At 45.3% G+C, this 16,903-nt stretch overlaps 1 protein-coding gene across 1 annotated transcript in view; it reads right to left on the bottom strand.

Annotated features, from left to right (window-relative positions):
• Positions 1–5,484: 5,484 nt before the first annotated feature.
• The window catches only part of LOC115174747 (mitochondrial peptide methionine sulfoxide reductase-like), a 117,203-nt gene continuing 105,784 nt past the window's right edge, over positions 5,485–16,903 (bottom strand). Inside the window, exon 6 of the mRNA XM_029733571.1 lies at positions 5,485–5,808. Coding sequence (XP_029589431.1) covers positions 5,644–5,808 — 165 coding nt within the window. The 3' untranslated portion in view covers positions 5,485–5,643. The remainder of the gene's footprint in view (positions 5,809–16,903) is intronic.

The following is a 16,903-nucleotide window of genomic DNA, read 5'->3' on the forward strand; positions in this document are numbered from 1 at the left end:
CAGCAGTAGAAAGAAATCAAGTTGCAATATATGCATGGACCACTGGGGGGCAGTAAATACATTCCCATTTTATAGGCTGACAGTTTTAGGGCCAAGTTTAAGCAACTGACATTAGATTTTATAAGCGTTATTAAAAGGAATGATCATATCATCATGAAGTAAAATGCCACCATGAAATAGTTAGTCTATGACTGCCTGTTTTCATGTAGATAATGTTGAAACCCCACTATAGTGCTATCATGGCATGGGTCCTCAGATCCTCAAAAGGTTCTACAGCTGCACCATCAAGAGCATCCTGACTGGTTGCATCACTGCCTGGTATGGCAACTGCTCAGCCTCCGACCGCAAGGCACTACAGAGGGTAGTGCGAACGGCACAGTACATCACTGGGGCCAATTTTCCTGCCATCCATGACCTCTATACCAGGCGGTGTCAGAGGAAGGCCCAAAAAATTGTCAAAGACTCCAGCCACCCTAGTCATAGACTGTTTTCTCTGCTACCGCACGGAGAGCGGTACCGGAGCGCCAAGTCTAGGTTCAAGAGACTTCTAAACAGCTTCTACGCCTAAGCCATAAGACTCCTGAACATCTAATCAAATGGCTACCCAGACTATTTGCATTGCCCCCACCCCCTCTTTTACACCGCTGCTACTCTCTGGTGTTATCATCTATTCATAGTCACTTTAATAACTCTACCTACATGAACATATTATCTCAACTAACTGGTGCCCCCGCACATTGACCCCTTGTATATAGTCTCGCTATTGTTATTTTACTGCTGCTCTTTAATTACTTGTTACTTTTATTTCTTATTCTTATCCGTATAATCTGTATTTTAACTGCATTGTTGGTTAGGGGCTTGTAAGTAAGCATTTCACTGTAAGGTCTACCCCTGTTGTATTCGGTGCATGTGACTAATACAATTTCATTTGATTTACGATAGATAGTGGACCACCGTACAATATAATCATTTCAGACCAGCTCTAGCTGTTCCATTGCTCAAGTTTAGAAATATGTTTTCTAAAGATGTTGCATCATATTTTGGTAAATGTGTGTGTGTGTATCAATGGTTGTTTTGGTGGGCGGTGCTGTGTGACTTTCTGTATGTGAATACATACAGGTACAGTTGAAGTCGGTTTGTAGGCCTCCTTGCTCGCACACGCTTTTTCAGTTCTGCCCACACATTTTCTGTAGGATTGAGGTCAGGGCTTTGTGATGGCCAATCCAATACCTTGACTTTGTTGTCCTTAAGCCATTTTGCCACAACTTTGGAAGTATGCTTGGGGTCATTGTCCATTTAGAAGACCCAATTGCGACCACGCTTTAACTTCCTGACTGATGTCTTGAGATGTTGCTTCAATATATCCACATAATTTTCCTTCCTCATGATGCCATCTATGTTGTGAAGTGCACCAGTCCCTCCTGTAGCAAAGCACCCCCACAACACGATGCTGCCACCCCCGTGCTTCACGGTTGGGATGGTGTTCCTCGGCTTGCAAGCCTCCCCCTTTTTCCTCCAAACATAACGATGGTCATTATGGCCAAACAGTTCTATTTTTGTTTCATCAGACCAGAGGACATTTCTCCAAAAAGTATGATCTTTGTCCCCATGTGCAGTTGCAAACTGGAGTTTGCCTTTTTTATGGCGGTTTTGGAGCAGTGGCTTCTTCCTTGCTGAGCGGCCTTTCAGGTTATGTCGATATAGGACTCGTTTTACTGTGGCTATAGATACTTTTGTACCTGTTTCCTCCAACATCTTCAAGGTCCTTTGCTTTTGTTCTGGGATTGATTTGCACTTTTCGCACCAAAGTACGTTCATCTCTAGGAGACAGAACGCGTCTCCTTCCTGAGCGGTATGACAGCTGTGTGGTCCCATGGTGTTTATACTTGCTTACTATTGTTTGTACGATGAACGTGGTACCTTCAGGTGTTTGGAAATTGCTCCAAAAGGATGAACCAGACTTGTGGAGTTCTCCAATTTCTTTTCTGAGGTCTTGGCTGATTTCTTTTGATTTTCCCATGATGTCAAGCAAAGAGGCACTGAGTTTGAAGGTAGGCCTTGAAATACATCCACAGGTACACCTCCAATTGACTCAAATGATGTCAATTAGCCTATCAGAAGCTTCTAAAGCCATGACATCATTTTCTGGAATTTTCCAAGCTGTTTAAAGGCACAGTCAACTTAGTGTATGTAAACTTCTGACCCACTGGAATTGTGATACAGTGAATTATGTGTGAAATAATCTGTCTGTAAACAATTGTTGGAAAAATTACTTGTGTCATGCACAAAGTAGATGTACTAACAGACTTGCCAAAATTATAGTTTGTTGACAGGAAATTTGTGGAGTGGTTGAAAAACTAGTTTTAATGACTCCAACTTAAGTGTATGTAAACTTTCGACTTCAACTGTAACTGCCATATAGTTCACATCGGTTTTATGCTCATCAAACAACTCAGTGACCACTTGTGCCCTGTGGATGGGGGCATAGCCATGGTAGCCAAAATAACGGCCTTCCCAGCACTACCTGTACTTGAGAGCATGCTGTGTAGCTCTCTGTTTTCAGTGCAACCATCTGTGTGTATGCCTGTTTGTGTGTGTGTGCTGTTACCATGCTCCAGTGCTCTGCCAGTTTCTGGTCCTGTATCCTGGGCCCCAGAGCCAGGCGAGCCTTGCCCAGGCTGCGGTGGCAGATTTGTGGCAGCTGAGGGAGAGGAGCGTGGTGCAGGAGCCACCTGGTCTGGGTCTGGGGATTAGCCCAGCTGGCTGGGCCTTCAGCTGCTTACTGCAACTGAAAAACGTCACATATCCCTCTGTCTGTTCGTTCATCCATCCATCCATCCATCCATCCATCCATCCATCCATCCAGCAGAACCATCACTGACACTCCTCCTTAAATAGAGTACATCAAAACCCAACCAAAAACCATGCTTATTGTAGAACTGCAACTCACCCTCCCAAACCCCACAACTAACTGGAGGTTCCTCTATCAGCTGTTGTAAACTACTGAAGAACAATTCAGACCATTTCCTTGGATTGTTGGCAACAATAGTTTCTCTAATAGCTCTGTTCTAGCAGCAGCCCATTGTACATGGACATGATCCCACAGTGTATTGGCACGCCGTTCGTTAGTGAAGAGAACCAAGGAGGACTACGCTAAAGGAGTAATCTCCTGCAAGGCATGGTAGTGTTGATGAGAGCTCAGCATAAAGGCTCTTGTTTGTGTGTGTCGGTTGTCAGTCCACTCTTTAATTCAAGAGATTGAATATGCGCTGACACTGTGGGAGAGAAGAGAGAGAGAGAGGAGTTAGTGTTTGTGTGGATGGGCTGGCTGGCAGCGTTGGGCAGATAGGTAGACTACAGGACAGATGGAAAGATGAATAGATGTGTGTAGGAACTGGTGAGTGTGTGAAAAAGACAAAGAGAGAGAGAGAGATGCCAGTTCAATAGAAGACTATTTCATATTCATAATGTAGACCTGTAGTAGGTGTAGAAACTACATCAAGACACAAGGGTGAAAAATCTATGTTAAAGCCCAATGTCTTGTCATCGATTAGAACAGTGCTTCTCAAACTGTGGGGCTCAGTCCGGCTTTAAACTTACTCTTGAAAGTCGCAGTAGTAGAAGGCACAAGGTGCAATTTCTAAATCGGGTAGTGCATCATCAGTTCCTCTTGTCGTGTCAGTCATTGTATACCTTAGAGAGCTATTTATAACTTTTGGTCCTGTAAAATATTCTCTCTGCCAACAAGAAGAGTGAGAACAGTTTGTGCCCATAGAAATAGACATGGCGCTCGCGGAGGGGGATGGGGGGTGGGAAGGGTTCCCCAATGCTGGAAGGGGGGCCTGAGTGAAAAAGTTTGGGAACCCCTGGACTATAACGTCTTTTAGGGCAGTAGTCTGCAGTAAGAAGCACCAGTTAGACATTTTGTGTGTGGCTTTCCCAACATGAGAGACAATACCACATCATCCTTCAGCCATTACCCACAGTGCCTTGCTCCAGTCTCTATGTAGGGATGGGAAATGTCAGCGTGTCTGTGATGCTGCCCCTCCTGCTCTACTAATGTACATACAAGCTGCCATGTTCCTGACATCCTCTAACCCCCCCCCCTCTCTGTTATGGTGATGCCAACCTACACAGGGTCTCGCACGCACGCACGCACGCACACACACACACACACACACACACACTACTCTGACAGATGAGTCAGGGAGTGATCAGAATAAGGCTTAAGGCAAAGATCACAGAAAGGAGGTCATCTAACACAGGCCAAACACTCCACAAAGGAACCGGCCAAACACCCCACAAAGGAACCGGCCAAACACCCCACAAAGGAACCGGCCAAACACTCCACAAAGGAACCAGCCAAACACCCCACAAAGGAACCGGCCAAACACCCCACAAAGGAACCGGCCAAACACCCCACAAAGGAACCGGCCAAACACTCCACAAAGGAACCGGCCAAACACTCCACAAAGGAACCGGCCAAACACTCCACAAAGGAACCGGCCAAACACCCCACAAAGGAACCGGCCAAACACTCCACAAAGGAACTGGCCAAACACCCCACAAAGGAACCGGCCAAACACCGCACAAAGGAACCGGCCAAACACCCCACAAAGGAACCAGCCAAACACCCCACAAAGGAACCGGCCAAACACTCCACAAAGGAACCGGCCAAACACCCCACAAATTAACTGGCCAAACGCCCCACAAAGGAACCGGTCAAACGCCCCACAAAGGAACCGGTCAAACACCCCACAAAGGAACCGGCCAAACGCCCCACAAAGGAACCGGCCAAACACCCCACAAAGGAACCGGCCAAACACCACACAAAGGAACCGGCCAAACACCCCACAAAGGAACCGGCCAAACACCCCACAAAGGAACCGGCCAAACACCCCACAAAGGAACCAGCCAAACATCAACAGGCATTTTAATCATTTAATCCACCAATACACCATAGAGTTCAATCTGATGTACATACTGGTACATACTGGGGTACATACTGGGGTACACACTGGTACATATACTGGTACATACTGGTACATATACTGACACATATACTGGTACATACTGGGGTACATACTGGGGTACACACTGGTACATATACTGGTACATATACTGGCACATATACTGGTACATACTGGGGTACATACTGGTACATATACTGGTACATATACTGGTACACATACTTGGGTACATACACTGGTACATACTGGTACATATACTGGGGTACATACTGGTACATATACTGGTACATACTGGGGTACATACTGGTACATATACTGGTAGATACAGGGGTACATACTGGTACATACTGGGGTACATACTGGTACATACTGGGGTACATACTGGGGTACATACTGGTATATATACTGGCACATACTGGGGTACATACTAGTACATACTGGGGTACATACTGGGGTACATACTGGGTACATACTGGGGTACATTCATTTAAGTTTGTAGTGATTGATTACCAAAGCATTTGAAATCATTTAAGTCAAGACTCTATGTTTTTATATAAACCCTGAATATGCTTCATTACTGCATCGGAATTAAGGCAACTTCCATTTAAATTCATAGAAAACAAAACTAGCCAATCGGAGAGGTTGGTGGTCATTCCGTATTGGACAGAGGTGGTTATTTCTTGAGTCCTATTGGACAGGAGACTCCAGTGCCGCTCAGGCCACAGTATCCACGGGGGTTCTTGCTGAGGTACTGCTGGTGGTAGTCCTCAGCATAGTAGAACTCCTGGGCCTCAGCTATCTCTGTGGTGATTTCTCCAAAGCCCCCCTCTATCAGGACCTGTAGAAACAACAACAACAATATGTCATTAGGAATGACCTTCATGAATGAATGGCTCAGGAATGATTACAAGGGAAATACTTTCTTTCTAAAAGCCACACAAATGAACAATTTTGAAACATTTCCTGCTGCCTCCTTCCATGTAAGTACTTTCAAAAGATTTTTATGACTCCTTAAAGGAAAGTGTTTTCTTACAAAGAAAATATATATATTTTTTAATACTGTTGGCAGTTCTCGCTCTCTCTCATTTGTAAAGCAGTGGAGCAGAGACGGGCACAGAGATAGGTCATTAGTATTCCGGATTCCCCTACGGGTGAGGCCCTGGCAGATGTCTGCTCACGTGCCCCAGATGTGCCCAGTGTGTGTATAGGGAGGAGGCAATGGGTTTATGAGTGTGTGTGTGCACTGTCACAGGGCCCCACGACCCTGCATACCCAATGCCAATGCCTGCAGCATTTTCATATGGTCCACACACACACACACACACACACACACACACACACACACACACACACACACACACACACACACACACACACACACACACACACACACACACATATCATTCAGGCTAACCCCCAGTATAGGGCCGTCCCTGCTTTTTCCTCCTCTATGGAAAATCATGCTGGACCTTTTGGGGTTGCTGGTGCCTGGTGTTATAATGTTGGGGTTGACTGTATACCAAGGACATAGCTATGACACATTCAGGATAGGATAAGACCAGGCTGAATATCATCTGAAATCCGCAAGCAAGGTTTGAATTGTAAGTTAGTCTGGTATAATACACAGCATATAGAGAAATCCAGGTTGGAAACAAATTCATTATTCTGGGTTGTGAGAATATGATGATTTTTAGCTGAGAAATGAGTGGTTATGTTCCAGGGGGAAAAGTGGGGATATTGTTGAGAGTAGCTTTACACTACATGGCGAAAAGTATGTGGACACCTGCTCGTCAAACATCTCATTCCAAAATCATTGGCATTTATATGGAGTTGGTCCCCCCTTTGCTGCTATAACAGCCTCCACTCTTCTGGGAAGGATTTCCACTAGATGTTGGAACATTGCTGCATGGACTTGCTTTCATTCAGCCACAAGAGCATTAGTGAGGTCGGGCCCTGATGTTGGGCCTTCCCCAAACTGTTGCCACAAAGTTGGAAGCACAGAATCGTCTAGAATGTCATTGTACACTGTAGCGTTAAGATTTCCCTTCAATGGAACTAAGGTGCCTAGCCTGAACCATGAAAAACAGCCCCAGACCAATATTCCTCCTCGGGCATGGAACCGCATTTGATGAAGCTCCCGACAAACAGTTGTTGTGCTGACGTTGCTTCCAGAGGCAGTTTGGAACTCGGTAGTGAGTGTTGCAACCGAGGACAGACGATTTTTAGGCGCTACGCGTTACAGCGCTTGGTGGTCCCGTTCTGTGTGCTTGTGTGGCCTACCACTTCACGGGCTGAGTGTTTCCACTTCACAATAACATCCCTTAAAGTGGACCGGGGCAGCTCTAACAGGGCAGAAATCTGACAAACTGACTTGGAAAGGTGGCATCCTATGACGGTGCCACGTTGAAAGTCACTGAGCTCTTCAGTCTAACACATTCTACTGCCAATGTTTGGAGAACGCATGGCTGTGTGCTCGATTTTATACACCTGTCAGCAACAGGCTGAAATAGCCCAATCCACTCATTTCAATACACCCTTATGCAATACCACTTGGGAGATTCAAAAAAATGAAGCAGCAATGGATATTTCTTTCCTTTTCTATTTCTCTCTTTATGCCTTTCTATCTTATGTCCTCCATTACTTCACCGTCTCTTCCTCTACCTCGCCAACCTCCCCCCTCTCACTTATGTTCTGTTGCTCAGTGTGTGTGTGTGTGTGTGTGTGTGTGTGTGTGTGTGTGTGTGTGTGTGTGTGTGTGTGTGTGTGTGTGTGTGTGTGTGTGTGTGTGTGTGGCGAAAGAAAGGCTGTGTAAAGTAACCTGCCAACTACCTAATTTCTCTGACCATCTGCCTGGAGGTAGCCACGCACCTGTTAGGAGCAGCTGCCGTTGCAGAGGGGACAGGAGAGAGAGAGAAAGAGAGAGGTAACACAGAATCAACTCTTCTCTCTCAAGGGCCTTTTTTTAATTGCATACTCCCCACGTCCTCTCTACTCACCTCCTTCTCCCATTGGATGAGAAAGCCAGAGGTTCCCTTTTGAGGAGGTGATGAGAGAGGAGTATGCAATTGATAAAGAGGCCATACTCTCCTTCCATGCCAGCCTAAGCCCCAGCTCTAGTCCTATCTATACCTTCAGCCCTAAATCTAGTCCTAACTATACCCTCAGCCCTAACTTTAGTTATAACTATACTTTCAGCCCTACCTCTAGTCCTAACTATACCCTCAGCCCTAGCTCTAGTCCTAACTATACCATCAGCCCTAGCTCTAGTCCTAACTATACCATCAGCCCTAGCTCTAGTCCTAACTATACCCTCAGCCCTAACTTTAGTTCTAACTATACCCTCAGCCCTAACTCTAGTCCTAACTATACCCTCAGCCCTAGTTCTAGTCCTAACTATACCATCAGCCCTAGCTCTAGTCCTAACTATACCATCAGCCCTAACTCTAGTCCTAACTATACCCTCAGCCCCATATCAAGTCCTAACTATACCCTCAGCCCTAACTCTAGTCCTAACTATACCCTCAGCCCTAACTCTAGTCCTAACTATACCCTCAGCCCTAGCTCTAGTCCTAACTATACTTTCAGCCCTAACTCTAGTCCTAACTATACCCTCAGCCCTAGCTCTAGTCCTAACTATACCCTCAGCCCTAGCTCTAGTCCTAACTATACCCTCAGCCCCATATCTAGTCCTAACTACACCCACCCCTATAACCCCAGCTCCACCCCTATAACCCCAGTTCCACCCTTATACCCCACCCCTATAGCCCAGCTCCACCCCTATAACCCAGCTTCCATATAGGCCATGGAAGGGTCTCCACAGACATTTAAGCCTCTCTCTAACTCTTTCAGCCTCATCATCCCCCATTTACCACTCAGTCCTCTCTCCCTAATCACTGCCCCTTTCCATTCTCTCCTCTGTCAGACACATTCTTCCCCTATTCCTTTCTACCTCGCTCTCCCTTTCTCTCTCTCCCTCTGAATATCTCTGTGTGGACACCCAGCAGGTAGCTATCGTCATCCACAGCTCACCACCGGGTGCATGCCAACCCCCCCCCCCCGGCACCTGGCCAAACTGGCACCGCCAGATAGAATTGGAGACAGGCATGTTTCCGTGGCGGTACCGAGCCTGGATGGCACGCCATCGTTCTGAGCTCACCCATTATGGCAGCCTCCCCAAGAAGCCTGGTCGCTAGGGAGACCAGAGCTACAGTGGGCAGCGTTAACACTTATTGTCACAGCGAGGTGGGAGGAAGGTCTGTGTGCAAGTGTGAGTTGTATCTAAGATAATGCAGTGGCAGGTGGCATTTCTTTCTCCCACTCAGCTCTGGAAAATGGATCAGAGCAAGAGCTTGAGACAAAAGGCTTTTGTGGAACAAAACAAGGTAAGCAGGCCTGGTGTCCAACAGGCTGAGACATTGGCAGGACATTAAATCCCAATCACCCTTTTTTGTCCATTTCTGGGCAACAAAGGATTTGTGAAGAGTGAAATATCCCATTTAGCGTTAAGAGCCTATAATACGCCAAAGGAAACTCCAGCAGCACACGTCAAAGCACCCTGTGTATTTAAGGACCCCATAAAACATACACAGCCTTGGATGCAGGTAGGAGAAACAAAGGATGTGGGGGTGTAACTTAGATTTCAAGATTAATGTTCTGAATGTATAGAACTACAGCTGCCACTAATTAGAATGTCCATATGTCGTATTCCATTGTTTACAGTTTGTTAGCATCTTCAGGGAAAGACATTTACACAATGGAGGAAATTCAGACCCTGTTACGCTCGTGTAAATCCTAGACAAAATTGCCACTGGGGATGGGGAGACATCCCCCTCAATATTCAGAACAGGTTGATTCGCCCCCCCCCCCCCCCCCCCCAATATAGGCTATGAACACATAATAAGCAATGGCAACAAAAAAAACATTTGCAGAAAATTTGCTTTAATGGTCGACTTTAGGCACAAAAAACTCCTCTTTTTCAATTTTATAACAGAAATGGGGGGTGTTTTTGATGGTTCATTGACGTCTTTCTGGTCATGCACGCCGCAACCGAATAGCTAGTTTGTTAGCTAAGCTAGCCACTTGTAGCTAGCCAGTAACTCCTCCAGTATGTGTTGACGTCATTTCACAGGATTTGTTTTTGGACGGAAGCTGCAGAGAACGTTAAGAAATGGCACTTCTGTAGCCAAATATAGTATTTGTCAAATAATCCACCACCTTTATGAGCGAGGAAACCATAAATAAGGTCGAGCGAACCTGCCAGTTCCAAGTGGAAAAAGCATCTACTTTCTTTTTTCGGATAAAACTAACAGCATTCTCCATGCACTGTAATTTATACATTGATATGATAATAGCTATTGATAAGACCTAGGTACATGAGTAATCTGTTTGTGTAAGGAGATTGTAAATATAGGCTAAATTATAATTGTTCTAGAAACCAGTCATATGGAAGGGAACTGAAAAGCATATCTATCAGGAATCAAGGTAAGACCCAGATGCAGATTGTCGAAGTAACAATGTTTATTGTAGCAACAGGGGCAGGCAACGACAGGTCAAGGCAGGCAGGGGTCGATAATCCAGGGTAAGGCAAAGGTACAGGACGGCAGGCAGGCCCAGGGACAGGCAGAGAGGTCAGGCGGGCAGGTTCAGGGTCAGGACAGGCAAAGATCAAAAACCCGGAGGAAAAGAAATGAGATGCTGGGAAACAATAGGAGCTAAGAGGAAAAACACTGGCAACAGACAGAGAACACCGGTATAAATATACAGGGGATAATGGGGAAGATGGGCGACACCTGGAGGGGGGTGGAGACAAACACAAGGACAGGTGAAACAGATCAGGGTGTGACAATATCAACATGACAGGTAGGCCTATTTATGCCCATTTCCTACAGTGAAGTATGAAATGCTGTGTGGAGACGCAAGTCAAATTGGATGACATGGCGAAGAGTCACACCAAATGTAACCTTTGTGCTCTAGAATGTTTTAATAATATGTCCCAACTTTTCTGTTCCCTTCAATTTATAGGCTATAGCCTATGTTAAATATTATTAGCCACTATCGGTAGTGACTGTAAGTAGCCTAATAACCACGCATATTTAGTGTTCTTTCCCTTCCCTACATTGTTATCATTCCATTACATCATTTGATTTAGCCTACCTTTATATACTATTTAATGAAGGCCAAATAGAAATGGTAGTAAAAATAAAACTGTAGGCTTATTAAATCAATATGGAACTCAAACCGTTACTTTGAACTTGACGCATGGCACAAGACTTGTCATCACACAGCTCCATGGTCAGTGTGGAAAATGTGGGTATATTTAGGTAACACTTCATTTTAAGGGGCTCCCGAGTGGCTCCCGGGGTAGGCCGTCATTGTAAATAAGAATTTGTTCTTAACTGACTATTACACTAACAAGTATTGCGGTCTGTAATTGCAAAGGCGTAACAATGAACCCTTGTTACCGTGCTTGTTACAAACGGGATGGTTTCCACTAAATTCACAAACTTAGTGTTTTGTTTCTTCTCAGATTTATTCGATTCAGTAACAACTGTCACAAAGGTTGTGACCCCTCGTGGATGTCTTGGGTGTCTGAGAGATTCTGCTCAATAGGCTCTAATTACTTAACCATAAATGTCCACTGTTGAAAATATATCTTCACTCAACATAATTGCTAGCACTTACCACCAAAATAAAGTGACCCTGGGTTAACTTGGATATGTGGAAAAATAAACTATTTCAAAGCATCGTAATGTTTGCCTAAGTACAATGTAATTACTATGCATTACACAGGATTTTACTAGTTTAAAATAAGTTTATCTTGAGGGGTACTTACTTGTAATTCATGTGTACTTATACATTACACTACCCATCCTGTCAACCTGGCCCTCATTTAACAGCTTCTGGAAGTTTCACTTCACTTCTGTACCTTATTGTGAATTGAAGTGAATATTGAGTGAATATTGAGTTTTTATACCACTCCAGCCGACGCTTGGCATTGCACACTTACTTGGCTTGCGTGCGGCTGTTCGGCCATGGAAACTCATTTCATGAGGCTGCCGACAAACAGTTGTTGTGCTGACATTGAGTTCAGAGGCAGTTAGGAACTCGGTAGTGAGTGTTGCAACCGAGGACAGGCAATTGTTACGCGCTACAGCGCTTGGTGGTCCCGTTCTGTGAGCTTGTGTGGCCTACCACTTCACGACTGAGCGTTTCCACTTCACAATAACAGCACTTACAGTTGACCGGGGCAGCTCTATTAGGGCAGAAATTTGACAAACTGACTTGTTGGAAAGGTGGCATCCTATGACTGTGCCACGTTGAAAGTCCCTGAGCTCTTCAGGAAGGCCATTCTACTGCCAATGTTTGTCTATGGAGATTGCATGACTGTGTGCTCGATTTTATACACCTGTCAGCAACGGGTGTGGCTGAAATAGCCAAATCCACTCATTTGAAGGGGTGTCCACATACTTTTGCATATGTGTACATGTCAGTCTGGCAGCAGATGGCTCATTCATCTGAGAGACAAAGGAAACCATGCAGAAGAAGAATGACATGTTTATCTCTCATTTCTGTGTCTAAGCAGTGAGTCATGGTAGGTCTAGGAGACAACGCTTTAGCAGTGGATGGAAGCTAATGGGACTTGACATTCATCCACTCTCCAATTCAGTCTGGCCAGTACCCTGGTACTGCAGGTCCCTTTTCTGTTGCTGGTTTGCTTCAATGGAAGAGACGGAAAATTCTGTTTTATGCGTCTGAACTCTTTTCTTTGTCTTTATGTTGGCTGAGTACACACTAGCCTTAATCAGCTGAACTCATCAGCTGAGAGTGACATGCTGTGAACAAAGGTCACACCTCTCCTCTAAACCCCATCCATCATTTACCCCTCCTTCCAATCATTCGCTCACTCCTTCATTAGCTGGGGGCTCCTGGTCAGGGGTTATCCTACCCCTAACAAGCACCCCCGGCCCCACCTGGGACCACCATGAGGGGGTAGACGAGGACAGGGGCTCCCCTGGGAGATCCAGGGGGCTTGGGTCTCCTCAACGGCTCTCTCTGTCTACTGAACACAGAGGCGAGGAAGGCAGACAGTAAGGCTGGATATTAACTCCTCATATGAACACACACAGGTTCCTTGATCACATCCCAAACCATGGAGCTACTCCATACTGAAGCATTAACTCCTACTGTATCTGTCCACTCTATGGACTATGAACGATCTACTGTATCTATCCACTCTATGGACTATGAACGATCTACTGTATCTATCCACTCTATGGACTATGAACAATCTACTGTATCTATCCACTCTATGGACTATGAACGATCTACTGTATCTATCCACTCTATGGACTATGAACAATCTACTGTATCTCTGTGGGTGTGAAAGCCACACACATAGGGGAGAGTGGGGTAAGTTGAGCCATTTTATACATTCAGTATCACTCCGTCAAGGGAAATATAGTATTCTTTCTAACAAAGATATCTACATATATTTCAGGATGTTGTGTATCCCTGGAAATAAATCAGAATTCACGTAAACATTACAGTTTTGAAAACATTAAAAAAAGTTGTCTCTTGGAATAATAGGTATGGGATAAGTTGAGCGGCAGGACAGGGTAAGTTAAGAAGCCTACACATTTCTGTACTGAATGAAACAATACCACTACATTTCCTAAACACAATCACAATAGATGTTTTGTCTTTTAATCATTTTAATACAGGCTTAACACCTAACAAACACTTTTAACATAGGCCAAGCTCTGTTGTTTCCTCATATCCCAGCTGGGAAGAAAACACTTCAAATCTGCTCAACTGTTGGCTCAACTCACCCCATGGTCAACGGCTCAACTTACCCCAAGGCAAATATTTTGACTATATTAGCCCACACACTTATAAGGATGCACTTTCATGCTAGGTTTAGGACCTAATATTGACACTTATAGAGACCCCAACGGATGTATAGAACAATCTTAAAAGTATGTACTTTGGTTTAGATACAAGCATCATGTCATTCATTTGACTTGATTCAAATCAGTTTTTTGGACCTAACTTGCTTCCCACTTTTTCCATGTGGTTTCTTCCTTTACAGACTCCATGAAATGATCTCTTCCTAAATATTTGGTCAAATTATACATTTTGCGTATGATTCCTCAAAACAAGTGTGGATTACATTAATTCTTTGGCTTAATTTACCCCACACTTCCCTACAGCTTAACCTACATCCTGGGTCAGAGGAAGTGCTAGTGGCAGAATCTCCAAAATGGCGTCCCTGTCCTCCTCTCCTCTGACTCAGACGGTGTCTGCTGTGTTTGTTCCAGCGGCCCTGAGCTGTGTCATGTTACTAAATGGCGAAATGCATAATTCAGACTAATTCGTTTGCATGTCAGACAGAGTGCTCATTTGGAATGCAAATACCAGCGCGCCTTGGTTAACGGCAGAAACGTGAAAGGTAGCGATAAGCAGCCTAACATGACCTTCTATTGCAGACATTTCAGAAAGGCAGGAAAATGAAGAAAAAAGAGAGGGAAAAAATGTTAGTAAAAATACAACCTGACGCAGCGTGTTAAAGAGCTAGAGCAGGATTAGAAAGAGGGAGAAGACAGGAGAGACACAATAAACACACACCTTAGTGCACAGAAATGGACACTCAGAGAAGAGAGGGGAAAAACATTTGAGAAATAAGGAGGGAGGGCGAGCAAAAGACGAGAAATTATTGAAAGATGAAATTCATTTTTAGGAATAATTCATGCTAACAAAGGGAGCAGCCCTCGAGCACGAGATCCACCCACAGGAATCAGGAGTTATCACACAGGCAAGGCAGGGGTAAAACAAGGACAGAGTAGTCAGTTAGTGAGTCCCTCTACCCCAGCCCCTAATTCTACACAAACACACAAAGCTAAATATTTATTTTTTTATAGCGGTGCATCCAAGACATAGTTTTCTACAACAAAGGAATGTCTAGGCCTAAAATAAAGGCGTGATCCGCAGGTGCACAATACAGGAACACAGGAACACACACTACCTCGGAAACACACACACACTACTATCACCTCGTGAAACACACACACACACACTACTACCTCGGGAACACACACTACTACCTCGGAAACACACACTACTACCTCAGGAACACACACACTACTACCTCGGAAACACACACTACTACCTCGGAAACACACACACTACTACCACCTCAGGAACACACACTACTACCTCGGGGACACACACACTACTACCTCAGGAACACACACACTACTACCTCAGGAACACACACACTACTACCTCAGGAACACACACACTACTACCTCAGGAACACACACACTACTACCTCAGGAACACACACACTACTACCTCAGGAACACACACTACTACTACCACCTCAGGAACACACACTACTACTACCACCTCAGGAACACACACTACTACTACCACCACCTCAGGAACACACACACTACTACCACCACCTCAGGAACACACACACTACTACCTCGGGAACACACACTACTACCACCTCGGGAACACACACTACTACCTCGGGAACACACACTACTACCTCAGGAACACACACTACTACCTCGGGAACACACACTACTACTACCTCAGGAACACACACTACTACCTCAGGAACACTCACTACTACCTCAGGAACACACACACTACTACCTCAGGAACACACACACTACTACCTCAGGAACACTCACTACTACCTCGGGAACACACCCTACTACCTCGGGAACACACACTACTACCTCGGGAACACACACACTACTACCTCAGGAACACACACTACTACCTCGGGAACACACACTACTACCTCGGGGACACACACTACTACCTCGGGAACACACACTACTACCACAGGAACACACACTACTACTACCACCTCAGGAACACACACTACTACTACCTCAGGAACACACACACTACCACCTCAGAAACACACACACTACCACCTCGGGAACACACACTACTACCTCGGGTACACACACTACTACCTTGGGAACACACACTACTACCTCAGGAACACACACTACTACTACCTCAGGAACACACACTACTACTACCTCAGGAACACACACTACTACTACCTCAGGAACACACACACTACTACCTCGGGAACACACACACTACTACCTCAGGAACACACACACTACTACCTCAGGAACACACACTACTACCTCAGGAACACACACACTACTACCTCAGGAACACACACACACTACTACCTCAGGAACACACACACTACTACCTCAGGAACACACACACTACTACCTCAGGAACACACACACTACTACCTCAGGAACACACACACTACTACCTCGGGAACACACACTACTACCTCGGGAACACACACACTACTACCTCAGGAACACACACTACTACCTCAGGAACACACACTACTACTACCACCACCACCACCACCTCGGGAACACACACACCACCACCTCAGGAACACACACTACTACTACCTCGGGAACACACACTACTACCTCGGGAACACACACACTACTACCTCAGGAACACTCACTACTATCTCAGGAACACACACACTACTACCTCGGGAACACACACACTACTAGCTCAGGAACACACTCACTACTCCCTCAGGAACACACACACTACTACCTCGGGAACACACACACTACTACCTCGGGAACACACACACTACTACCTCAGGAACACACACACTACTACCTCAGGAACACACACACTACTACCTCAGGAACACACACACTACTACCTCAGGAACACACACACACTACTACCTCAGGAACACACACACTACTAGCTCGGAAACACACACACTACTACCTCAGGAACACACACACTACTACCTCAGGAACACACACACTACTACCTCAGGAACACACACTACTACCTCAGGAACACACACACTACTACCTCGGGTACACACACTACTACCTCAGGAACAC

Source organism: Salmo trutta, chromosome 35 (assembly GCF_901001165.1).
Source record: "Salmo trutta chromosome 35, fSalTru1.1, whole genome shotgun sequence".
Lineage (NCBI taxonomy): Eukaryota > Metazoa > Chordata > Actinopteri > Salmoniformes > Salmonidae > Salmo > Salmo trutta.